Here is a 25,976-nt window from a genome sequence, read left to right on the forward strand (position 1 = left end):
AGTTTGCTGATGCCTACTAAATAGGTTGGAAACCAAGTGACATCATTTAGTAATTGACTTCAGAATATGGAGGGATGAGATGAGGAGGATTATGCATTCTACTATGGGCCATTCTAGTCTTTCCATCTGAAAACAGAACTGGACCCAGATAAATCATCTAGATGTTACCATTGACTTTTTATTTATTTTGGTTACAAGATCACTTTCCCCAGAGGGTAGCTGCCAACACACCCTTACTGAAGCAGTCTAGAATAAACTAATCAATGCATGCCCTATTGATTTTAAACAAGTCCGGTAACAGTGGATCACTTTACTTAGATATGACCTTCTCTTCTAATAACTGACATTACTTAAATTATATGTCTGGAAATTCTTATAATGCTAATTTCCCCCCCATTTAGACAGAAAAAATAACAACGAATGCATTCATCTCGATAATTGATGATATTTCTAAGTATTCCATTCAAGTGAGGGCAGCAGTGAGCTCTGTGTGCAGACAGATGGGGTTTTGGAGTGAGTGGAGTCAACCTCTACAAGTGGGTAAGTATCTTCTGTTTATTTTAAAGTAAGCGACTACGCTTGTGGTTAAAACAGATAATCCTGAAAAGTGTACACATTCACTCATGGATCAAAATGCCTCATCTTCTGTCCGTTTACTGCCTTCTTGACCAGAGATAGGTTTACCATTAAGCCAATGAAACTTACATCTTCAAGCCTCTCACTGTCACAAGCCTTGCTAAAGCCCAGTACCTAATTTCTTTCTTTCTTTCTTTCTTTTTTTTTTTTTTAGATTATCTGATTCTGTTATCCATCTTTTTAATAATGAAGGTTTCTGGAATAATTGTAGACTCACATGCAGTTGGAAGATACAATACAGAGAGAGCCCACGTATCTTTCATCCAGCTTCCCCCAAGGTTGCAAAACTATAGTACAGTATCACAACCAGAAAATTATCATGGATACAATGCACTGACCTTATGTGGATTTCATCAATTTTATATGTGCTCATTTGTGCATTGAGCTCTATGTAATTCCATCCCATTTGCAGGTTTAGGTATCCATCACAAGGATGCCTCCTGTTGCCCTTTTATGCGTCTCTATTCCTAAACCCTGCCAACTACTAACCTGCTCTCCATCTCTGTCATTTTACCACACCTAATTTTGAATTCCTGTTTTTGTTCCTTTCCTTAAAGCAGGTTCCAAAATTGAATTAGCTCAGGGCCCATGAAATCTGGATCCTCCCTTGGGCTTTCAGACTAACAGACACAGGGCGGCGGTTAAAGCAGTTAGGCAGAGCCTGGGCTTCTCTGTTCTGCGGCTGGTTCTGTTTATGTCTAAAATCATTAGTCTACTTGGCAAGAAGATCATGGACCCGGTCAGTGGGGGGGCCTGTGAAGGGTAATGAAGTAGGCAGGGAAGGCTCTGGAAGCGAGGACACATGGCCACGCTCACTTGGCTTCAGTTGGCCATCCCATAAGCTGGAGGTGTGGCCTTGTACCTTGAAGGTAGAAAATTCACACCCTGTGCTTGTCATCGCCTGGGGGTACTGGGCATCCGTAGACATCTTATGACAGAAGTAGACAGTTAAAAAACAGCTAACATATCTCTCGTGCATGCTGCAACCATGCGGCCTGAGGATGTGGACATATGTGGTTAGTGTTGCACGAGATCCACGAGAACACGGAACAGTGGAAGGAACACCGGAATCTTACCTAGATGGCACAGATTTAGCACCCAGCTTTGGTACGTAGTGACTTATACCTTGCAAAAATCCCTTATCTCTGACTTGCTTGGCCTCTGGGGACACAGGCGAGACTGTCCCCCTCCCCTGTCTCGCAGGGTACTGTGAAATAAAAACCAGGACAGTAGGTAACGTTTATTGATGGCTGTTTGCTAAGCACTGCTAAATGCTTGACGTGCATTGCCCTCGTTCATCTTACCAACAAACCTATTCTGCATGTGAACAAACAGCTTTGGAAAGTTTAGGCAATTTGCTTAACTCTTCACGCCCAGCAAGTGGCAGATACGGGATTCAAACCAAGTTTAACAGAATCCAGCTCCAGAGCTCTTAGCAGGAGACCATGGTGGACTCACCCCGGTGGGACAGGATTCTGCAAGCTGCAAAGGGCCGAACAAATCAAACAGTTGTGAGATCCTGGGAGCTAATGGTGTGGTTATGGGGTGTGGTTATGGCTGGTCAAGCATGGGAATGTCCTCTCACTCATCCTGTGGGGGATTCACTGATCCTTTGAAGAGCATGTGTAAGGAGAGCGCCTTTCAGGCCCGTTGTAAAATTTTCTATTTGAGTCATTCACTTAGGCTAATGAGTGGATCTTCTGGAAATTCGTGGGCAGTGACCATGTGGATGTGAGTCAGACTAGACACGTATCAGGTAGATTTCCACGGAAGGATGGAAGAGATGAGGAAAGGCCCCAGAGAATCAGGGTGATTCAGGGTCTGCAAGGGGGCTGGCCATGCCGAGCTGCAGAGTTTGCAAAGGGAATGGCACCCCCTAGGGTTGTGTAACACACAGCACAGCCTTATGGGATGGTCCCCAATCCCCCCACTGGTGCTCAGAGGAGCAGCCTGAGCCTTCCTGGGAAGAGGGGTGTGAAAGGAGGATACAAGAAACCAAGGCTGGGCCAACTGCACCAACTTCCCAATTCTGCCGAGGCCAATCCTCCATCCCTCCCGTCCTCCCTAGGCTGGGGCCGCAACAGGGCTCAGCAGACCCTGCACACGGAGGACTCCCCCCCCCCCCCCACACACACACACCACACTGCTCCTTCTGCACAAAGTAAATTCACTTTGCTCACCAAAGAGCAAAACAAACACACATATAAGTCCCAGGAAGTTTTTAATAAGATTATTCATGTTATCAAATGCTTGTGAAAGAAGCTTAATTTTCATTACTTGCATTTGGTAAAAATTTTTTTAATGGTTTATGTTATTCCCCCAAAGGCACACAACTCGTTGCCTCTGAATTATTATTTCTGAGTGTCTTTCCAACATTACTACACTTAGAACTTCAGAGATTTTTTTAAATGTTGTCCAAGGACTTCAAACCAACATGGTGGAAACTGAGATGAGAAACCGGGCTCAGAAGCCTTTTCTGCTTTCTGAGTGTTTCGGTTGTGAAGCTCAGGTCAGTGTTGCTGCGGACAGTTTAGAACTTACAGAGCAGAAGAGACAGCTCAGGAAATCTAGGTTTTAGCCATGGCTCTGTCAGTGTCTAGCTCTCTGACCCAAGCGTGAGATGGCAGAAGATAACACGTCAGGAGGCGAGTAATCAGAGCCGGCTTCGAGCGCCGTATTGAGAAGGATTCTCAAACGACACGGAGGCCTGCTCAGGAGTGCCCATCTCCTGTCACCACAGAGTGGTGACGAGTGTGCCAGGGGTTGCCACCCTGACTAGGGACTGAAGCCTAACCTCTCTGGGTTCCAGTTCCCCCACCAGCAAAATGTGGAAGCTGCACCCTAAGGTTCTTCTACACTCCCTCAGCCCCCCACAAAAGTGCTGAGAGTGAAATTGTGATCCATAATGAGAGTTTATTTTAAACTTGTTTTTAATTTATTATTCACTCTCCACTTTGGAGCTCTCCTCCCATTATTATTTCCTAAATAACAGCTTCCTAGTTTGGAACTAGGCTCATTATAATTCCCCCCCAGGTATACCTCACCGCCATTATCTATGGCAAATCCCATTTCATTAACTGCCACCCTTTTCATAAGATGAGCTGATTAATATTACCACTCACCTTACAAATCCATCGTTTCTGGAATTTACTCCCCTGCTCAGTTTAGGATCATTAGTGAATTTAATCAACGCAGACTTTCCATTTTCATCAAGATGATTAATAAACATAATAGGAAGTCCAGGCCCCTCTGGGACATGTTGCATGGCTCTTCTTACCCCTTGAGGATGCAACCATAATTATGCTCAGCTTGCAGTCTATCAGGCAATTTTGTCGCTACATTCATTTCCTTTAGACAACCTCCCTGCTCTCCCACCTTGTATGTATGGTGCCCTGGAGCCCTCCCCTTCCATTTTCACTCACAGCCCCATTCAAATAATACCTCGTTCTCACGTATTATTAGGTCCATCTCCTTTACTAAAAGGAAATGGAGATCCAGAGATATTAAATAAATCAGTAGCTATCAAGGGGCCCAGAAGTGGCTATTAATAGCTAATTTTCTCAAACAGATGACACATTCATCAATCGGTGAAGTGAAATAGATTCAAATCACTCGTTAACCAATGATAGTTCAAGGTTACTAAATAGTGAGACCCAGGGAAGAGTAAGTTTTGACGGATGAGGAGGAGGGGAGAGGAGACACAGGACTGCTGGTGTCGCTTGGGTCGGCAAGGTCCCTGGGTGGCCGACAGCACGAGGGATGGCAGTGAGAGGGCGCGGCCGTCAAGTGCCCCAGACCTTGGCCCGGGCTTGGGCTGTCCGGTGCTAGGATTTCCAGCCCATGAAATATGTTTGTTTTCTATTTTTCTTTTTTTTTTTTTAAATATGGAACGCTTCACGAATTTGCATGTCATCCTTGCGCAGGGGCCGTGCTAATCTTCTCTGTATGGTTCCAATTTTAGTATATGTTTGTTTGCAAATGGAGACGGCAGCTTCACTTTATCAGGACTCGTTATCAACGGCCCTTCCTCAACTGGCCTCCACGTCTTATCTTAAGAGCTGACTTCCCACTTTTCACAAGTCTTTCTCCTTTTTAGAAGTTTCTTAACTTCCGGATTCTTCTGTTCCTTCATTATCTCTGCTGTCCCCTGCTTACCTAAACCTCTCCTCTCCTGACCCTGGTCCTCCACGGGGCCTTCCACTTCCTCCAGTTCATCGTCTCTCCCCCCCTCCTCGCTCTGTGCTCCCGGAAGCTCACGCACCGCGTGTGAGAAAAGCAATGATGGAAATGAAACGCCCCCCAGGTGTCGCCTGCCCCGTGGAAAAGAGCGTGTGTGGCGTGTTATGTAAGTCGTTTCTCTCCAGTTATGTCACTGGGCAGGCCCAGGCCTCCTGAGATGCGCTTATCAGAGATGGGTCTTGACCGCAATCACGGGCTCGGCCCTTCAAGCCAACGATTGCGTTTTTGCCCTGACTTCAGCGAAGGCCAGGAGCTGCGCCATGACAATACCAGGTGCCAATTAAGAGGGTTTTTTTTTTCCCCCCTCTCTCTTTTTTTTATGTAAAGATTTCTTTAGGCCTTAGATGGGCGGCATCCACACCTCTGGGAGCAGAGCAAAGTTGCCCTCGGTCATCTGTCGCCCACAGAGGCATTTCTTTCCACAAGACAAGTCAGAGGAAGCCCGGGCATTAGCTTTCCTGTCACGGTTTGGGGCGGGGGGGGGGGGTGCTGGTTCTTCGAGCCACACGACCCAGCCTGGAGCCCCTCCAGACTGAGGGAAAGTAGGTGGAGGCAGGACACCAGCAATGCATTTCAGAATCTGGGTTGAGATGGAAGGAAGGTCCCCACAGGCCGCCCTTGTAGCCTTTGTCCTCTGACGGCACTTCTCAGCCTGTGGGGACCGAGGACACGGCCCGTGGGCTCGGGTCCCCGGACTCAGAAGCCGATTGAGGTCGGCAGCCCCCTCAGCCCCGGGCCCCTCCTGTGTGCTCGCCTCCCTTAGTTTCTGTTTTGTCACCACACACTGCCTTTTTAACATCTCGTACCCTGGTTAAAACACAGAAAAAACCGGCAAAGGGGAACGGGGAGGGGAAGCATAGCGGAGGTCCCAAGTGAGGTTCTCCCAGGTCTTTGAAAAGAATTTTGCAAATGCTAAAGATTTCACGAGGTAGGAGACGAACACTGACGAGACTGGTGGAACCCGAGAGTGGACCTCATAACCTGAAAACCCCCCTTGGGCCCACCTGAGGCCTGGAGAACTTGTGGGAAGTCTGGGTTTGCTCTGCAAGTGGGGATTTCAGGTTGGTGAACACGGGAGTGGGTTCAGCCGTGCCCCAGCCCTGGTTCCAAAGGCCGGGTAGTGCTCGGCAGCGGGGGCAGGACCAACCCCCTCGGGGGGCCCCCAGAACCCCAGCTTTGGGATTCTGCGGCCGGCTGTCGGGAGAAGGGCCTCCTGCTGGGGTCTCAGGCACGGCCGCCTCTGAGCGTCTGGGCCGCGGGTCCAGCGGAGGGGACGCCCCGAGGTCGGAGGGCTCTACTGTCGGGCCAGGCGCCCTGCTGGGCACGGTCACCTACGCCTCTCTGGCATCTCCACAAACACATCTTTAAGATTATGTGGATCTATAGGTCATGTGAAAAAAAAAATGCAGGGAAGTTAAAGAAATGCCCAAAGTGACAAAGCAAGCCAGGAGGCTGGTTCCCTGCTCTGTCCTTTCCATTGCTCTTTGACATCCCAGGGGTCACACGCCGGCCAGGGGACAGGCAGGAAGATGGGCAGGGGGGCCCGGGCTTGTGAGAGGGTGACGCTCCACTGGCTTGTGACAAGTTGTCGGCAATCTCATTTCAATGCAGACCCTTGCGGGTCAGGACGCTACATGCCTTGTGTCCCCGCTTCCCTGGTGTCTGGTTTGTGGCCTTCCTCTCCCTTCCAGGCCTGAGCTCATTACTCTGCACCCTGAGGATTCTGACAGCACTTGAATTTTAGTCTTGCTTTGACGACTTACGGAAATCTCGGTTGTTCCGTTCGGACCTACTGTATTTAATTATAATAACTATTATTTTTGGAGCACCTCCTGCATGCTAGCCCCGGCCTGACCACTTCACCAACTCATTCAGTCCTCGTCCCCCTTTCACAAAGCAGGCAAAGGAATCGGGAGAGGACACCCCGCTCAAGTTCCCCCGGGGGGCCAGGAATAGGACCAGGCTGACTGACACCTCTTTGCCACTTCGTTCCTTATTTTGACGCGACGACTGCAGTGGCCTTCGGTGGCGCTGGCTGGAGGTTAACAGGACAGGACAGATTCTGGGCCGGCGGGGAGTGCAGGGTAGGAAAGCCTGCAGAGCAGAGAGCAGCAGAAACAGGCCCTCTCCTCCACTTCATCACACCTAGTCCTGTGGCAGGTAAGGCCCAGGCCCCCATCGATCTCTCTGGAGAATCCTGGATGCACCAGTGCTCTCCATTTCCTCTCCGCATTTCAGTCTAGCTGGGCCCTGTTTCCACAGGTGAACACAGCACACATTTTGTGTGTCATGCTCTGGGCCCTGGACCACCCTACGTTCTGTCCACTGAGACTGCATTTACTGCCCTCTTTCTCCTCCCTAAACCAGGTAAAAGCCCACGTGACAGCTGCCTCGGAGAGCTCACCCACCTCAAAGAGTTGCTCCCGGCTTTTGCTGGCATTGGGGAGCTGGGACCCAGCTTGGGGTGCCCCTTGTGAACGATGCCACAACCTCTCCTTACAAGGAGAAGAGAGCCACGTGCAGCTTCGGAGGCTGCTCATGCCCATCCTCTCAGTTACCTGGCGCACACTGGTACTGCTCGCCTCCTCCTAGTACCTCCTGGTTCTGTGAACACAGGGCGGGGTGGCTTCATTAGGAGAGTCCCATCAATTTACTAATTAGCTCTTTTCCCTTGAAACCTATTGTGAAGTCTGAAGTCAGATTCAAAATCAATATGAAAACCCTGAAAGTCACACTTGTATGGACAATATAAGGTGGAACAGCCTCCAAATCAGATTGACCCTCCTAGGAGTTATTGGCCTAGACCCCATAGCCGCCAGGGCTCTGCACCAAGGGGGGCTGCAGGAGGGAGGTGACATGACGAAGCTCCCGAAACAACCAGATGTAGAATAAGGGACTGAGTTAGGTTTCTCTTCCCTCCCTGGTTGCCACCATCCCATCCCACCCCTTCCCATGCAGCCTCCCACGTCACAGAACAATGGGATTTTCAGAAGCTGGCTTGTTCTCAACGTAAAATGGTTGAGATGTCAAAAACGATAGCCAAGGTCACCAGAAACAAGACAGCCAAATTCCCAAATGCTCTAAGTTGCCAATGTCAGAAGGGCATCCAGGCACGAGGTGGAGGGTCTGGAGGCTTCTCCTCCTTAGAGGGATAGGCTGTGTGACTTCCTCTTTCTAAAACCTCTCTGCATAACTAAGTAGCAGTGCTCTTCAATTTCTTGAAAAGAAACATCTGTGGCTTCCGTTTTCGGGTAGGAAAGGCATTCTCCTTGAATCAAAGATTCAAGTTATCTGGAAATCCTTTTTCTTCAGAAAATCTCCAAGCCCAGAGAGCCCAGAATTCAAATTAATGATACATTCAGGGACCTCCCAACTTTTCAGTATTGAAATTTTTATCATTTTGACTCAAATGACATATATATTCTCATTGGGTCCTGTCTATCCCCACCCCCACCCTACCCCCGCCACTTTTTTTTTTTTTACCTTCAGTGAAATCAGAGTATATGCTAACTTTAATTCACTCATTTATATAACTGACGCAAAACTTTTGCGTTAATAAATAGTAGATAATCCACAAGTAATTTCCATTTGGCAGTGAGTATGTGAAAGCTTTTCCTTGTACTACTTTTACCTGCCTGTTTATGTTTTCTTCATGGTAAAGCTCACCTTGGCTCTGTTCTCCGGGGGTTAGTTTTGTTCTCAGCCGGTGGTAGGGTAGTAGTTCTAAAGCACATTGGGACTCTGCAGAAGCCAGGCCAGGGAAAGGACTAATTTGCCAACTCCCTCCAGGCAGTGACCATGACTTTGCTTCCCACATAGCACCTTGCATGCATCAATAACCATTTTTGATTGAATGAAATAAAATCAGTTGCCTTTGTATTTTGCTAATTCAGTGAGAAGCTTTATTTATCAAAGGGAGAGTCAAAGTGAACAGCTAGAGAGTGGTTTAACTGAAGAGATTTTTGTAATCATGGTCAGAAGTGAACGGTACTATTATCAGCACTCGACATATCAGGCTACAAGATATTTCACAATTTGAGACACAAAATGGGACCAAGTGTGTAACCTTGATAATATTTACAACATTGCTCTTTCTTTCTCAGGACCCAAACTTTATCTGGTCTGTTAAACCTAGTTACAAACAAGGTAACTTTTTTCTGCTGTCTACCCCTTGCTAAATTTATATTCCATACATGGAATAGGAGTCTGGAGTTTCTGAATGTACTTGTTAAGGTACTTGAATAATGGTTAAGAGCATGCAATGGTGGGTTTCAGAAATGGGGAAATGAAGCAGGAAAATCCCTTATTCAGGACATCAGACTGGGAAATAAAGCTAGATGGCATCTGACTTGATGGCATTAGTTCATCCCAGTTGCTCTTTACACTAGCTATGAGTCAGTGAATTAAAACTAGGTTTAACAGGATCCTCAGTCACAATCCAGACAACTGAGTATTAGTCCTAGAACCTTTCAGTATCTATGGCATTTGGGAAAAAAAGTTTCACCTCCTTGAGTATCTCGTTTTTGTCATTTTACAAAATGTGACTAAAGCCTCTTTGTAAAATAATAGATATAAATACCTAAAACTTCGGGCACCTGGGTGGCTCAGTTGGTTAAGCATCTGACTCTTGATTTTGGCTCAGGTCATGATCTCAGGGTCGGGAGATCGAGCCTCATGTCAGACTCTGTGTTGGGTGTGGAGTCTACTTAAGACTCTTTCTCCCTCTCCCCTTCCCACCCTGTTCTTGTGCATTTTCTTTAAAAAAATAAAAAGAGGGGTGCCTGAGTGGCTCAGTGGGTTGAGCATCTGCCTGAGCATCTGCCCAGGGTCCTGGGATCCAGCCCCACATTCAGCTCCTTGCTTGATGGGGAGCCTGTTTCTCCCTCTCCTTCTGCCTGCCATTCCCTCTGCCAAATAAAATCTTTAAAAAAAAAATAAAAAACAAAAACATGACCTAGAACTTATTAAAAAATACTGTGGTCATAGGTTTTTAATAAAATGATCCAGTTCCAAGTGCAGCCTAGAGAACATCAGGATGATAGTTTGCAGTGCAGCCTGCCACCGCAGCTGCGCCCAACAGTGGGGACACCACCGTGAGACGGTGCTTCCTGTAGGAAGTGGCAACCAACCGGGAAGAGGCTCCTCAGGGAAGTGCCCGAGGATAGAGAAAGGCTTAGCTGCCCGAAGGGGAGCTCTTGCCTGGGCAGTTCGGCCTTAGTTTGGGGATGATGGGGCATGGAATGGGGCCACTGCATCGTGTTCAGAGCATTACTTCTCAGCCAGTCCCAGGTGCAGATCCCAGCTGCACCTGCTGGCTGTGCCCTCAGGGAAGGAGTCAGCCCTCCTTTGCTGCAGCTTCTCCATGTGCCAAGCGAGAGTAGAGGTGCCCACCTCGACACAGTGTTATGAGAACTACACGAGAACACATAGTAAGCACCTTGCACCGTGTCTGGTATGTACGAACGCTCAGGAAAAAAATGAAAAAAAATGTATACAGAAAATAAACTGTTACTTCTGATTACTATTTTTTATATCTTCTGACAATTTTCCCAACTTCAGCAACACAAACGACTGCTTTTTGAGGATCAGTTTTATTAAGGGTAAGTTCATAGGAAATGACAATGGCCTGCATGGAGTAGCATTAGGAAAGCATCCTCAGTAGCATTAGGAAAGGTGCTGACATGGCAGAGATCTTAAGGACGGGGTGTTTCAACTTGTGTTTTTGTAGATGAGGGAACAGAGGCCCAGAAGGGCGACCTCCGCTGCAAGCCGAGCATAGACTCCAGATTTCCACACTAGGGAGGAGGCACGCATGAGACAAAGGCAGGCCTCTCTTACTTTTGTGAGTGGGTATGAATGTGATGATGCCAACTGAGTCAGTGGGGAAAGGAGGCAGGGCTGTAGAGAATGGGAAGAACCAGAGTGACTTCCAGGAATCCCAATATGGAAACTTGGAAAAGTGGAGACGATCATGGGGGAGTCAGTGAGAGAAGTTGTTCTGATGCATTGGTTTAGTTTTCAAGGTTGTCAGTTTGGAGGAACATCTAAGTGGGTGTCACCCATGGGCAGTTTCAGATCTAGAAGTGGAGCTGTGTTGTCAGGGCTGGGCCAGGAATAAAGACCAGGGAGAAAAATGTCTGGAATTAAAAGATGCAGCTGCGTTCAACAAGCTTTCCAGTGTTCAAACAAGAGACGGTGGTGGAAGAGACCCAAGGGTCCAGAGCTGAGCTGAGAGGGTCAGTTAAAATTGAAAAGGGAAGAAGGAAACAACTCTGAAGAAGGGGAATGTTGGGCAAAAGAGCCAACAACTTGGTTTCAAGGTGGGCACAACCGTCAGGTGTGAAATTCAGGAAGGAGGCCGGGCAAAATAATGCTGGAAAAAGAAATCATGTGTCCTTTGGATTCAACTAGGAAGCAGCTGCCAACAAGTAAAAAAGCAGTTTCTGAGGTGGGAAATGAAGCAGCCTGAATCCCCTATTCAAAAAATTAGGCTGGGAAATAAAGTAGGAAGGTATTTGACGATAGTTGGGAGAGATGACGGAGCAAAGTAATGGCTTATTCAAGGTAAAGGACTCTATGAATATCCGAAAGCAGAGGGAAGAGATGAAGGTGGAGAGATTAAAGCTTTGGGGAAGTAGGAGATAAACCCGAGTAAGAGTTCTCAGGAGACAAAAGAGCAGGAGATCAAGGCAAAGTTGGACTCACTAGCATTAAATCCTCAAGACCTCTCTCCCTCTCCATACATTGAATGTTTTGAGTTTGAAGTATGTTGGGGGGGAAAAAATAAAAGTAGTAGTAGTATGTTGGAACTTTCGGAAATCTTAGGATATTTACGAGGACCTGAAAGTTCCACTTACACACTTTTCACTTTATAAAAGAAACAATTAACTAAGGTTTGGGACTGGTTTCCTCTGGTGCAGTGTGAACATCCCCGCCCCACCCAGCGCAGCTGGCATCAAGTCATTACCCGTGTCATTATTTGCTTAGAGCCTTCCTTGTTTGATGGATCTAAATGGCACACGGGGCAAACCCACATGTGTGCTTTGAACCCAGCTCCCAGAAACCTGTGCAGTGCCAAACATATGATGGGAGTCTGAGAAATATTCGTTAAACTGGTGAATGAAGAATTAGTGAATGGCCTCTCCCACAGAAAGCACACTTGTATCCAGGGAGAGAAGGCAGGATTTGCCTTATTCTCTGGAAGTTAATTAGGCAGCTTAACAAGTGCATTACCTCTTTAAAAACCATGTGGTTAAGGAACTCTGGCTTTTCCTGAAAGCATTTCCAGTACCTTAAAAAAAAAAAAATCACACATCCCAAAGATACCATCAAAACTAATAGAGGAATTTGCCCTTGGATGCAGATGGGAAGCAGATTTAACCAGAGAGTAAGACGGTATGCAACATATTATCATTTTCTGTGCTGACTCAATGCAATTTGTTTCTACTTTCCTATCTGTGAAATGGGAATAATGCTAAGGGGTATTGAACATAGTTAAGATTGCAAAGTACTTCTAGCAGAGTCTGATGCCTTTAGGGTTAACTCTGAGTATTATTCCATAATTTGCTTCCTCTAAAAGTGTCCAACTTTGTACATTATTTTGATTCTAATGCAATTAGGTAACAAAGATGGTTTACCCTTTTATAGCTTTTCCATCTAAAAACCTTACTAGTCACCCAAAGCTGGTAATTGTCAAGATTCAGGAGGCATTATTACATCAAGTGCAATCCATAAATATCTACTGACTAAATAATGATTTAACATGAACAGTAGCTTCATTTCATCCTCATGAGAAATCTCAGGCTCAGGAAGACTGAGCTCCTTGCCCAGCCTCACTCAGCATCTGCACCTCAAATCCAAGCTGATGCCTGCGTCTAGTTAATTTGCATATCTGCAGCTTATTCCAGCTCTGATTTCTTTTTCCATTAGGAAATGATGATCAGAAGCCCTTCACCGAATGGTTTCTTATCGTGCTTATGGCAACCATCTGCTTCATTTTGTTAATTTTCTCCCTCATCTGTAAAATGTAGGTATTTTTTTTTTAATTTGGGGGTTTCCAAGGACATCTGAGTGTTTTTACACTTTTGCTGTCTATCCACTAGGGTTCTTCTTATCAGATAGAATTTACAGTGCTTTGGTGTCTTCTGGACAGCCTTTCCAAGATGAGCATGGACCAAATTAAAAAGTGAGAAATATCCTTAGGCAATTACTGGAAACCAGACAGAGCACAATATAGCCCCTCAGCCATTACCACCCGTCTTGAATTTGTTGACAGTGTATTTATTTTCCGTATTTACCTTCATGTTCTTTTGATTCCTCTACTGCCTTCCCACCCAGTCTTTGGTTGTCTTAGGTGAGCCACTAGCAGGCTGCTTTTTCAGCTTGGGTAAAGGAAGGCAGTGCCCCAGCGACTGAAATCACCCCAGGGCCTCCCACGGTAGGGTCTCTAATCATGAGGGGCCAGCTCTTACCCTCACCCTTTGGTCACCTGGTCCCTGACTGGCTGATTATCCTTTGGTCAAATGCAGATTGTGGAAAGGTCATGCAGACCTGGTGACTAATCCTCGAGCCTACAAAGGGCCCCATAAGAACTCCTTGCTCACATTGGCATTCAGTGAGGCAAACTGCCAATTAAGAGGCTTACAAACATGTTCTGTCTCCATCCTTTCATAATTTAGACAATTACTTGGGTTTTAAAGAGGTTCATTATTATAAACATTAGGTTCTGTGGAGGGTGGCAGTTCAAAGGAAAGGAACAAGACCATCAACTCTGTGAGCCAGCATAGTTGGGTAAGGGACCGTAGCCGGTTTTGTAGTTAGTGGTGGGATACCAAGCACTTCCAGATCACCCATTTTCACAGATGAGGCCTGAAAACACGGAGCAATGTGAAACAATTACCATTGTGTCTTTCTTGGGTGATTCAGAAGCCACATCATACCCCAACTAGTATTACAATATAGATATTTATAACTCTTGGTCAATAAAGGTTCTGAATTTATAGAACAGCAGGTCCTGAGATCAACTAGGTCAACTTGTAGAGTAGATGCTGACAGACAACGAAGGATGTTCTTGCTCACCTGATTCTCTGCTTTACTCTATTTTCAGAGGTCACTTATGGAACAGGTTGTTTCCACCGGTTCCGGCACCAAAAAGCAGTATTAAAGATTTCTTTGTAATCGTCAACTCGGAGGTAATATTGAAGGTTCTTATGATGGGTCCTATCTGCTGAGGGTTGGGTCTTCGGGGATCAGTCAAGTTACTGGTTTTCCATATTCCTAGGCGGAGTGTCTCTCCAGAGGGGCCAGTGACTTTATGCCGCTTAGTCATTCTGCTCTTTGGCTCGTGTTATGTTATACATGTTCATTACTGCCTTGGAATATTGGAAAGGTCCTGCTCAGTTATAAGGGTCTTTGCCAGTCAGACTGGAATTTTCTCCATCAGCCATCTACCCATATAACTGATGGGTAAAGGAAAACAGCCCATGAGCCCTGACTTCTTTTTCTGGCAAAGGGGCATAGATGAGATGGACCAATGTTCTGTTTAGCTCTGATGTTTTTTAAGAACCCATGTTTCTGCACATAGGCTTAACTCAATGCTCACTTACCTATATATGGCTGCCCCATTGGTCTGGCATCATTTTGTGGAAAAAAAAAATCATCCTTTCCCCAGTGAATTGTCTTGGCATCTTTGTTGAAAATCAGTTATCTATATATGTGTGGGTCTACTTCTGGACTATTATTTGCTTTCATTGATCTGTTTGTCTATCTTTATGCTAATGTAGCCTTGATTACTATAGCTTTATTGCAAACCTGGAGATCAAGTAGTGTAAAGCTTCCAAACATGATTTAAAAAAAAAAGTATTTATTTTAGAGAGAAAGAGCATGAGGAGGAGGTGGAGAGGGAGAGGGAGAATCTCAAGCTCACTCCACTCTGATTGCAGAGCCCTATACAGAGCTCAGTCCTAGGACCTTGAGATCACAGCCTGAGCTAAAACCAAGAATCAGAAGCTTAACTCACTGTGCCATCCAGGTGCCCCCAAGTGTGATTCCCCCCCCCCCCAAAGTTGTTTTGGTTATTCTCGGTGTTGTATTCTGTATTCCCATACAAATTTTAGAGCAACTTTATTTCTACCAAAAAAACTGCTGGGATCTTGGTTAGGATTGTGTTGTATTATAGGTTAATTTGGGGAGTGACATCTTAAAAATGAATCTTCCAATCTGTTAACCTGACATATTATTATACTAAACAAGCAAAAAATATAATATTTAGGTTTTAATTTTCTCAGCAAGATTTTATGATTCTCAGTGTACAGTTATTCTATACTTAGTCAAATCTGTCCTTAAATTGTTTATTTAGAGGTCAGCAAACTTTCTCTATGAAGAACCAAACAGTAAATACCTAACTGCCAAATGGTTTATCTCAACTATTCAATGCTGCCATTGTTGTGTGAAGGTAGCCATATACAGTATACAAATGAACAAGCTTGGTTCCAAAATAAAACTTTATTTACAAAAACAGGCAATAAGTCAGATACCACCTACAGGCTGTAGTTTGCAGATCCCTGATGTAGATCAAGCTGTTTTCTTAGCAATTTAGTTTGCTAATAAAGTGATTCAGGAATGGATGAATAAACTGGTGATTATTTGTGGGGCAGTTAAGGGTCAAACACTCACTGAAATGGATCATTTCAATAAGCTGTGACATTTAGAGTTTTCAGTTTGGGTGTTCGGAATAATTATAGACCATAGTAGTTAGGACACTTGTCAAGCAAAGAATTGAGTCAGACAGAGGAACTACTCCGTCCTTGCCTCTATCCTGTATTCTCCTTCATCAGGGAACAGGGGGCTTTGCTTTTAACCCACAGCTTTTCTGGAAGAAGAGCGGCCCTCAGTGTGAAACCTTGTTTTGTTTCATGTGAATTTGTGCTGTCTCTCCCTCCTTGCTCCAGAATACTCACCCCTGATAAACTACATTTGATTTAAGCAGCACCCTGAAGTCATTTGTCTTGCCTCTTAATGGAACATCTTAATGCTGTTCTCATTTCCCTATAGAGCCCCCAAAGATTTTCTTTAATATTCTGAGGTTGGTGAAAGAAACTGGCTTAAGAGCTTATTGTATAAACTTGTGGTTTGTTAATTAAAATCAAGTCATGTGTGCAAAATAACAACGTGGGGTAGACAAGCTGGTTTCAAAATAAGCAAAGGATTAATGTCAGAGCTCAGCGCTGCCAGGCTCCTCTTAGACAACTTACTTGCTTTTCACATTGTTGAGTTTCATGCAAAAAAAAGACAACAGACACAGAGAGCGACAGAGGTAGCAAGCAGAACTCAGAAAATGAAGTATTGCCCGATACTGTCTGCCTCGTGGCCTAAATTCTCCACCTGGGAGAATGTGCAAGTGCAGAGCTGAGCACAGTCTGGGACACACGTAGCAGTGCCCCCGGCCCATACCTCCAAAGGGGAAGCCCTTCCAACGCACCCTTGAGGTCTCTGCTAGAAGGATGCCGGGGAGACCCATTATATTACTGGCAATGACGGGTTGGCACCACACTAGAAAGTGGGGTGATCAGGAAAAGAAACTTTTGACTTTTTTACAACCTGCAGCTCTGAGCTTGGTGTGGGCACCCAAGTCCTGGGATTTGGAGTCTATCTACCATCCCCGAGTTCTCATTAAGCGAGTGTTTGCTTGTGCAGACCCAAGTTAGAAATTGTTCTGTAACATTCAAGAAACAGTACTGGCAGGGAGAGATGGGAGGGAAGGTGGACAGGGATTATCAATTAGGCCTTTATCAATTAAAAAAAGAAGGCTTTTTGTTTAAAAAGAAAAAGTATCCTGTGTTTTAAATTTGTTAGAGACCACTTTCCAGCTGCTCCTTATTTCTACAATGTAGCCAGAGAGGATTCCTTCCAAAATTAAGTATAAACCATTTAAGTCCTAGTACGTAAGGCAGAGGGCATGTCTGCTGTCACCACATGCTCCATGCACAGCAGTGTCCAGGCAATAGTGGGTATTATAGGTATTAAAAATGTGTTGAATGAGGGGCACCTGGGTGGCTCAGTGGATTAAATATCCACCTTCAGCTCTGGACATGATCTCAGGGTCCTGGGATCGAGCCCCGAGCGGGGAGCCCGCTTCTCCCTCTCCCTCTGCCCCTCCCCCAGCTCATGCATGCTTGTGTGTGCCCTCAAATAAATAACATCTTTTAAAAAGTGTTGAATGAGTCAACAAGGTACAGAAATATCTCTTGTAGGCAGTTTTTGTCACAAAGTTTCTAATTAATAGCTTTATAATAGCCCAAATTAGACAAACACATCTAGATTTGAGGAGAAACTATCATAAGCTCTGAATGGAAAATGGTGGAGCTATTCATGACGCAGCCCAAGAATATACAGAGTATTACACGATGTTACACAGAAAGCAACTTATGAAGCTGACTTTCCATTTGCCTTCATTTAACTGAAAAGATAACTTTGTACCTAGGAAACAAGGCTAGAGAGAAACAACGGGTTGTGTTTGGGAGATAGGAAGAAAACAAAAATCTATCCATCATCTTATTTCCCATATTTTCTTAGTGAACATTTACTATTTTTATAAGGAAAATGCCCTAAAAAATTGTAAAGAAATCCAAAGCACAAAAAGTGTGCTAAAAGACATCTAAGGGAGGATGTTTTGTTTTACAGAAAACTGTTTCCAGTGAAACAGAAATTGAAGTCATAAGTTATGTGGAAGAGCCTGGATTTGAGACCCTGGAAGATTCTGTGTTTTGATTGGCACTGTAACATTCTCAAAAATGAACTCACACTCACATGCCTCAGTGATAAGAAGAACGGGAACTGTTGTTTCTTGGCCAAGAAGAGTTCTGAATTTACTGAACACTCGGTTTAGCTGCAAGGCAATACTCCCAGACAAATCTCTTAAAAGCATGGATGCCTCATCAAAGACTCCGCACTCACTCAGGGTGATTGATCAATCTGACCATTCTGCTAGGTCTTTTCTCCCCACGCTGCAGGGCACCAACTTCTCACCTGCCAGCCGTGGTGATTTACATTACGTACCTCAAACTTTTGTGCAAGAGACAGTTTTTAAGGCTGATGTCAACTGGCAGAGCTGGTTTTACAGCTGAAGCTGCCAATGGTAATACTTAACTGAAATATCAGGAAGAAAGCATTTTGTACCAGCCTGGAGTTAATTATGAACTTAGATTCAAGGCTGTCTTTCCTAGAGCAAGTGGGAACTTTTTTTTCTTTTTCTTTCTTTTTTTTTTTTTTTTTTTTTGAGTTCTAGAATACTTTTTCAAGAAGCGTATGGAAGGCAGAAGGTGGAAGAGAGAGAGAAGGCTTATCTTCAGCTCTATAGGTATGATTTAGGAAGCACGATTTGAGGCAAACTCATTAAAAATATTCAGAGCTGATATGTCACTCCAGGCCAAAGCAGAGAATAGGATTTTGTTTGAGATTATATTCTTGAAGGCAGCCTTGATATTTGGGAATATACTGAAAAAGGCATTAGGTAGAATTGGGTTGGAAAGGGGATTGCTCAATCAAGAATGAACTTTCTGGAGAGATGTTTGCTTACAAATATTTTCGAGCAACTTCTCAGGTGCTGTTCAAGTAGCTCTGGGTCAGTCCTGGCCTTTTAGGTTTGGAAGGCATCATACAAACATCCCAATCTAAACATCCTCCCATATGAGTCTGCATTGAGATTGGAGGCTTCTGTGATGGGGAATGGGCTACTGGTAGAACCAAGTACATACAGATATGTCCAGGGCAGAGCAGAGGTAGGAGGAACAATTAGTACTTGAAAGGACCCCGGCAGTGCTGCTGGTACCTGCCCTGGAGTAGGATGCTTAGGACAGGGAGAGGTCATAGTGTTCAGACCCCCCTGTATGATAGCACAAACCAGATGCTTTTCAGAGTTGTTTTAGTTAACGGGATTCAATAATGGGACATACTGACTACCAAATACTTCCAGAGGGTGTTCTTTTGGTAACCATCCATTGAGACTAGCAGGGAGTTGGACCCAGAACTATAGAGACAGCAGTACAACACCTACCAGTTATTGCCTGTTTCCAAGTATTATGGGCTGAATGTTTGTGCCCGTCCCCTTCCAATTCATGTTGAAGCTCTACACCCCAATGTGATGGTCTTAGGTGGTGGGAGGGGGCTTTGAGAGGTGATTAGGTCATGAAGGTGGAGCCCTCATGAATGGAATTAGTGCTCTTTTAAAGGGCCCCCACAGAGTATTCTTTCCCCCATGTAAGGATATGAGAAGTTGGCATTCTGCAACCAGGAAGAGGGCTCTCCCAAGAACCTGCCATGTGGGCTCCTTGAACTAGGAATACCAGCCTCCAGAAATGAGAAATATAGTCCTGTTGTTTCTAAGTCACCCAGAGTATGGTTCTTTGTCATAGCAGCCTGAGCAAAGATGCCAAAGGTTAGGTTCGATACCATATACTCCACACACATCCACCTCTAATCCTGAGAGACCCACATCATTTCTAGTACTGCCCCATTTTACAGATGCAATCACCAAGAAAACTGCATACTGAAGGTTCAAAGCCCACGCAATCCCAGTGACGTAAAGAGGACTGCTGGAAAAAAGCCGAAGCCTGCTTAGAGGTGGGACCAGGAGAGCATGGCCCATGGAGGTGCTGCATTCACTGGCCAAATGTGTATCTGACTGATCCAGAATCTCTGTGAATGTGCTCAAAAACCTGTATTTTTAACGAACATTCTTAGACATTCTGAAACTTGCCAGTGCATTAGAATCACCTGGAGGCATCATTAAAACAGATTGTTGGGCCCCAACTTCAGTTTCAGATTGAGTAGATCTGGGGTGGGGTCTGAGATGCTGCATTTCTAGTAAGTTTCCAGGTGATGCTGATGCTTGTTTCCCAGCCACACTTCACCAACAGTAGCCCTGGGTGTTTCTGGTGACCAAAATTTGAAAACCAGCCGTTGAAGGGATAAGTGATGGAAAAATTCTGCCCCATATTGCCCCTCTTTTGGGCTTACTGCTCCCTGTCTGATCTCTTTCACCAGAACCTGGAAACCTAGGGTCCTGGTCACTGTCTCTGTGAGGAGGCTGGAGGAGAAAGAGGAAGCTGCTGCCAGTTTGGCTGGTTCTTCATTGTTGGGTGTGGTGCTCAACATCAGCGATGTCTCCCTCAACCTCAGCGACCAGCCATCACCTACGTACTGAACCAGTACCACCATCTGGATCTTGGTACAAGTGGTTCATGTGGTTCAGGAGCAACACTGCGTAGACCATGTGGTCTCCTCAGTGCATTAGGATCTTCCTTTTGCTCACTGCTCAGCTTGCGAACTTTTGCCCATTTTTTGAAAACCATATCCCACAACACTTTCTCCGTGAAGCCTTCAAAAACGGAATCTGGTTGATCCTGCCCGTGGGTTTTCATTCTGGACCTTCCGCCCCTCTCTCAGAGCTACTGTATTATAGGATACACCGTTCACAGTTTGGATGTCTCCCCAAACTGTATGCCCCGGGAGGATGACCCTCATGTGAAATTCATCTTTTTATCTGCAGTGTCTAGGACCAACGGACGCTCTCAAGCCTCTCTCGACACTGGCACTGTTCCCAGCATGCTGTTGGAACTGAGTGATATTTGGCAGCGATCACCAAGGCCTATAATAATATCATGGAAAGGAAGACGGGTGTCTAATGAGAATATGATTGGAAATAACCAGGACACACATGTGTGCCCGACCATCTGGCTCGTGTGCCCTAGGTCTCTTTTTGCTGATGATATGGCTAAGTTGTGACGTACAAATGCTGGATGAAAGGAGTTAGGCTTTGGACGTGGCATGTTTTGAGCGGTCTGTACAGTTTTTACTAGCCTTGTCATGACAAATCAAGAGTGTGAACATTCTCCTAACAGTAAATACCCTCGGCAACAAGTTGATGAGACATTGGCACCCACCTCTTCCTGTCTCCCACCAGGACAGGATACAGGGCCAGCTGTCTCCTAAAAAGCCATCAGTCGCATGCTCAGAACAAACAGTGCTTCTCTAAGACATCCTTTCCAATAAGGATTTTAGTCCAACGTCTTTCTTTGGCAGTTGCAATTCTCCAAGTGCAGCGTAGGGAAAGTGCTGGGGAGACTGGAAGGAGAAGTTCAGTGTGCCAACAGCACAACCATCTGAGCCTTATTGAAATGCCTGAAGGCCTCAAGCTATTTATGCAGGCTGGGCAAGACTTCCACACGGGCAAAGAACATCCTGATTAAAAATCCAAACGTTTTCATAGTGAGACTTGTATGTGTCGGGACCATCTGTTGGTGGAATTAATAAACCTTAGGTGCTAATTTGTTAAAGAAAAAGTAGGTGTCTAGAAGCGAGAACGGAAAACTGAAAACAATCCTTGGTGGCACGAGGCAAGGTGCAAAACCTAATTAGAAAAGGACTTGGTGTTAGCCCAAGGATCTTTGTGACAATGACCGCAGCTATTCCTGCTTCCACACCCTGCAAATCAAGTTCCAGGATACAAACTTTTGGAAAGTCATTTTTTTAAGACTATTATGTTGAACAGAAGATAATCTTATCTTTTGTGCCAGCATCCCCTGTTTTAGGTAATACATGTGAGTGTAAATTCACTTCAAAATGAGAACTATTTAATACAGATGACAGTGAATTGTCTAAGTACACAAATCGAATGGGAGTACATCCCCCCTCCCCCCCAATATTCTCATTCTTTGTCCTCGACATTGCCTTATCATCTCTCAGCTAGGATCATTACTACTCAACTAAAAGCCTGGCCTCCACTATTGCTTTTCTTGGAAGGACCTACATAAAAGGCATATCTGTCTTATCACCCCCATCCAAGGCCCTCAGGTAACTATCACCTTCATGTTGAAGTTCCTCTCAGGGGATGCCTGGGTGGCTCAGCAGTTGAGCCTCTTCCTTCAGCCCAGGGCGTGATCCTGGAATCCCGGGATCAATTCCCACATCGGGCTCCCTGAATGGAGCCTGCTTCTCCCTCTATGTCTCTCCCTCTCTCTCTGTGTCTCTCATGAATAAATAAATAAAATCTGTAAAAAACAAAAACCAAAAAACTCCTGTCAACGCTAAGTCCCCTGGGATGTAGCTGCTCCGTAGCTCCTGGGCCACCTCCCCCAGGAGTGCCCCTGCATGATGAACACCATGTTCTCTCATCCCTCCATGCCTCTGCATAAGCTTCCTCCTATGGAAACAGTCCTTTTTATCTTTTTCTTAATCAGTTGACAGTTACCTTCTAAATTTCAATCCTTTGCCGCCAGGAAATCTCTGTGTTCCCCAGGTGACTTCTGTTTGATTCTATGTTATCACTTACTATATTATTTAAATTTTTAAAGTATCATTTAAAGTGGAGACAAGCTGAGGTCAAGAACAATATCCTGGCTGTAGACTTAACCAGTGAGATGGAGCTGGCTAAATTCAGCTGGATGATGAAAAACAAAGTGAAATTTCTCCAAAGTGTACCAGAATAGAAGACTGTATACTCAGGTTAGTTCTAAAGAACTCCAACGGGAAGACTCATTTATTGATGCTGTACAGTGACAGCCAGAAATGACACCATCACCAAAGCTTAATAATGAACAAGAACTCACAGTTGGTGCGGCTTATTCCAGAAACGCCTCCCTGTACCTCACCAGCCAGCCATCGGTCTCTGTGGAGCTCCTGCTGAACCCCCGTGAGCCGGTACTACCCATCTGGCTCTCGATAAATGGGCGGCAGGTGGAACAAAATTAGCCCACGTGGCCCATGTGTGTTATTTTAAAGTTCTAGTGGGCTCTTTTCACCAAGACGGTGTGTTACCAGATTAGTTTCAATCATTAAAACTAAAAGCAAAGCTCTGTCCCTGCCAGGTGATAAAATGACAGAAGAGGTAAACCTGGGAAGGGGAGTGGGGAATCGCAGGAAAGAAATCAACAATAAAGTTCTAGTGTTATAGGTCAAAAGTCAGCAAGTTTCTTCTTAAATATCTAGATAGTAAATACTTTCAGCTGGGAGAGCCATCTGTTCTCTGCAGCAACCACTCAGCTCTGCCGTTACAGCACAAAAGCAGCCACAGACAGTATATAAATGAGAGTGGCTGTGTTCCAATAAATCTTTATTTACAAAAACCAGGCAATGGGCCAGGTTTGGACTGTGGGCCAATATTTATCTGTACATAGCTTAATGGATCCAAAATGTTACATTTGAGTGTGCTGTTTCCTTTTTTCCTCTTCTTCTTTTAAGCAAAGCAACCAATTAGAGAAATATGTTTAATCAATTAAAACCATTTTTGGGGGGAGGGGTACCTGGGTGGTGCAGTCGGTTGAGTGTTCAACTCTTGGTTTTGGCTCAGGTCATGATCTCAGGATTGTAAGATCAAGCCTTGTGTTGGGCTCTGTGCTCAGCATGGAGTCGGCTTTAGATTCTCTATCCCTCTCTCTCTGCCCCTCCCTGCCACTTTCTCTCTCAAATAATCTTTTTTTTTTTTTTAATCATTCTATGGGGCAGGAAGGTGGTGGTAAAAAAATTTGTTATGTTTGACTGAACTTAACCTTGTTACAAGTTGGTTTTGAAAAAAAAAAAAGTGTCCACAATTCTGTTCACACTTAAATGTTCACACATTTTATACCAGTTTCAAATGAATGTGTGTTTCTGCCACCTTCAGTGAACCCTGAAGAGGGAAGCCTTAATCTGATGTCTGTTTTTTCAGTGCCTAGCACAGTGTTCAACACATAGAAAGTGGTCGACATCTTAATTGTTGACAAATAAAAGATGAATGACTGGGCCAATTCAACCTCTCAGTTATTTGGTCTCAGATGTTTGGTTCTAAAGAGTGATAAATGGTACATCAAACACATAAATTTTTTTCAACTAGTTCTGTTATAGTTATGTTCTGGGCAACAAGCCCATTTTTATAACCCTTCAAAACACTTCTGGAATCCCGCTCCACACCTCAGAGCCATAGATTTTTAGAGATTTGATAACGCATCAGCAAAATCCTGGAATTTTGCATGACAAAATAATTATCTCAATGAGGATGAATCCTCCCTGCATAAGGTTGCCAGACTTAGCAAATAAAAATAGATGAAGCCCTGTTAAATCTGAATTTCAGATAAATTTTGCATGGGACATAACTTACACTACAAATTTACTGATTTTCAATCTGAAATCCAAGTTTAACTTGGACTTCCGTATTTTATCTGGTGACTCTGATCTTGCAGGATAGCCTGTGTTGAAAAACAACTCTGGGCAGCCCCGGTGGCTCAGCAGTTTAGCGCCGCCTTCAGCCCGGGGCCTGATCCCGGACACCTGGGATGGAGTCCCATGTTGGGCTCCCTGCATGGAGCCTGCTTGTGTCTCTGCCCATGTCTCTTGTGAATAAATAAATAAAATCTTAAAAAAAAGAAAAACAGCTCTGAGAATGTTTGGAGTCCATTATAAGAAGCAAAAAACACTGTTTGCATTAAAAAAAAATAGCCAAGCTGGTTGCTTTGGAGCAGAGAAATCACCACACTTGAGCTTGCATATGATGATTCTCTGCAGGAATCCGATACCTGGGATCTTGGCTTAAACTCCCAGTCACTTTTCAACAGCCGTTGTACAACTTCCCAGAAAGCTTGCCACCTTATTCCCACCAAGGTCGGTCTATGCTCCCACCTTCCTATCTATCTACCTACTTATCTACCTAACTAGATAGCTAACATTTGGAACTGGACTTGCCAGAGTCAACCTAACAGCATCTCATTGCTGTTATCCCTTAGCTGTGTGACCTGGGACACACCTCTCAACCTCTAAGTCTTGGCTCCTCTTGTGTCCAATATGAATAATCAATAGTAATGAAACCACCAGGTTCATTTGCAGAGACAGGCATGTACCAGAAGCACAATCAATGTCAGCTATTATCCTCATTGTATTTTTCCATAGTGACAAAGTGCCAGTACTGGTCCCTTGGCTTCCCTACCCACTGTCAGACTCCAAGTCAGGTGACTTCACACTGGCCTGGGGGTGGGGTGGGGTTCATCTCCTTCATTCTGTGGCCCTCGTGGGGTGGCTCTGACTGCCACCATACTTCCCTGTGCTAAAACAGTGCCTGGTGTGCAGAGGGGGGCCACGAGTCCCTTCCTCAATGACCAGCCAGAACCCACTTCAGGGACCATCTCCCCCTCCAAATGGCTGTGCCCTGAGTCTGCTCATCATTCACAACTTTGTCACTTCCCATATCTCAGCCTCACCATTCCCCTCCTACCCACCCAGCATGCTGACTGCTTTCCAGTTATACTTAAGATACTCTCTCCTTACTCCAGCTTGTTCTTTCTCTCGGTAAAAACTTATTTCTAGGTGTTGAAATGCACTGAATTAAGAGTTCTAAATTGTAGTCCTGACTTTCTAATCACTTTCTATGATTGATTTGGGCTTGCAGTACCATCTCCTTACCTCTACTTCCTAAATGAAAAAGAAAGAAACCCGGCATCTCCTTCACATCTTAGTGTGAAGAGCACTTTAAAGATTATAAAAACAATTTAAGCTATTACTCTTTGTTAGTTAAAATCCTAAGATACATATTTCATGCTATAATTTGTGCGGTTCATAACAATTGGTAAGGAAATGTAGCAAAAGACCCATTTACAGCTATTGGGACTGTCACGTTGTTACCTGAACCTTGCAGATTCCAAACATTCAGATCTAGTATATGGCTGACCTTTTTAAAAAACAAAACAAAACAACAACAAAAACCCCCAACTTTCCCTCAGTGTGGTCTGTGTTACTGACCATAATTGTTGGTGATAAAGGGTAGAGGATGAGTTTGTTTAAATTGTGAGCTCTCTTGAGTATTGCAGTTTACACTTGAGTCGTGGAACTGGAACATTTAATCTGCATGGGCCATTTAGCATGAGGGGCAATGTGCCTCCTTTTGGACTGACATATGATAATCACACCCTGGCAGGAGGGGAGGGGCTGAGCAAATCACATGAAGTGGCGCCAGAGACTCTTGTTAGCGTCAGTGATGGGTGGGGATACAGGCCTGGTGCTTGGGAAGTACAGTCAAGAATCACAAGTAGAATCTAACCCTAAGATGAGCTCTGTCTACTGGGAAGAAGGCATGGACA

The 25,976-nt window shown here is 44.9% G+C and overlaps 1 protein-coding gene and 1 non-coding gene across 2 annotated transcripts in view; one reads left to right on the forward strand and one right to left on the reverse strand.

Annotated features, from left to right (window-relative positions):
* Positions 1–17,682, forward strand: part of IL5RA (interleukin 5 receptor subunit alpha) — a 47,528-nt gene extending 29,846 nt beyond the window's left edge. The window contains exons 11-14 of the mRNA XM_055343300.1: positions 402–540; positions 12,805–12,901; positions 13,982–14,066; positions 17,557–17,682. Coding sequence (XP_055199275.1) covers positions 402–540; positions 12,805–12,901; positions 13,982–14,066; positions 17,557–17,643 — 408 coding nt within the window. The 3' untranslated portion in view covers positions 17,644–17,682. The remainder of the gene's footprint in view (positions 1–401; positions 541–12,804; positions 12,902–13,981; positions 14,067–17,556) is intronic.
* On the reverse strand, positions 4,515–4,616 carry LOC129522634 (U6 spliceosomal RNA). The gene has a single exon (XR_008666934.1). It is a non-coding gene; the product is annotated as a U6 spliceosomal RNA (small nuclear RNA).
* Positions 17,683–25,976: the final 8,294 nt, after the last annotated feature.

Source organism: Nyctereutes procyonoides, unplaced genomic scaffold (genome assembly GCF_905146905.1).
Source record: "Nyctereutes procyonoides isolate TBG_1078 unplaced genomic scaffold, NYPRO_anot_genome, whole genome shotgun sequence".
Classification (NCBI taxonomy): Eukaryota; Metazoa; Chordata; class Mammalia; order Carnivora; family Canidae; genus Nyctereutes; species Nyctereutes procyonoides.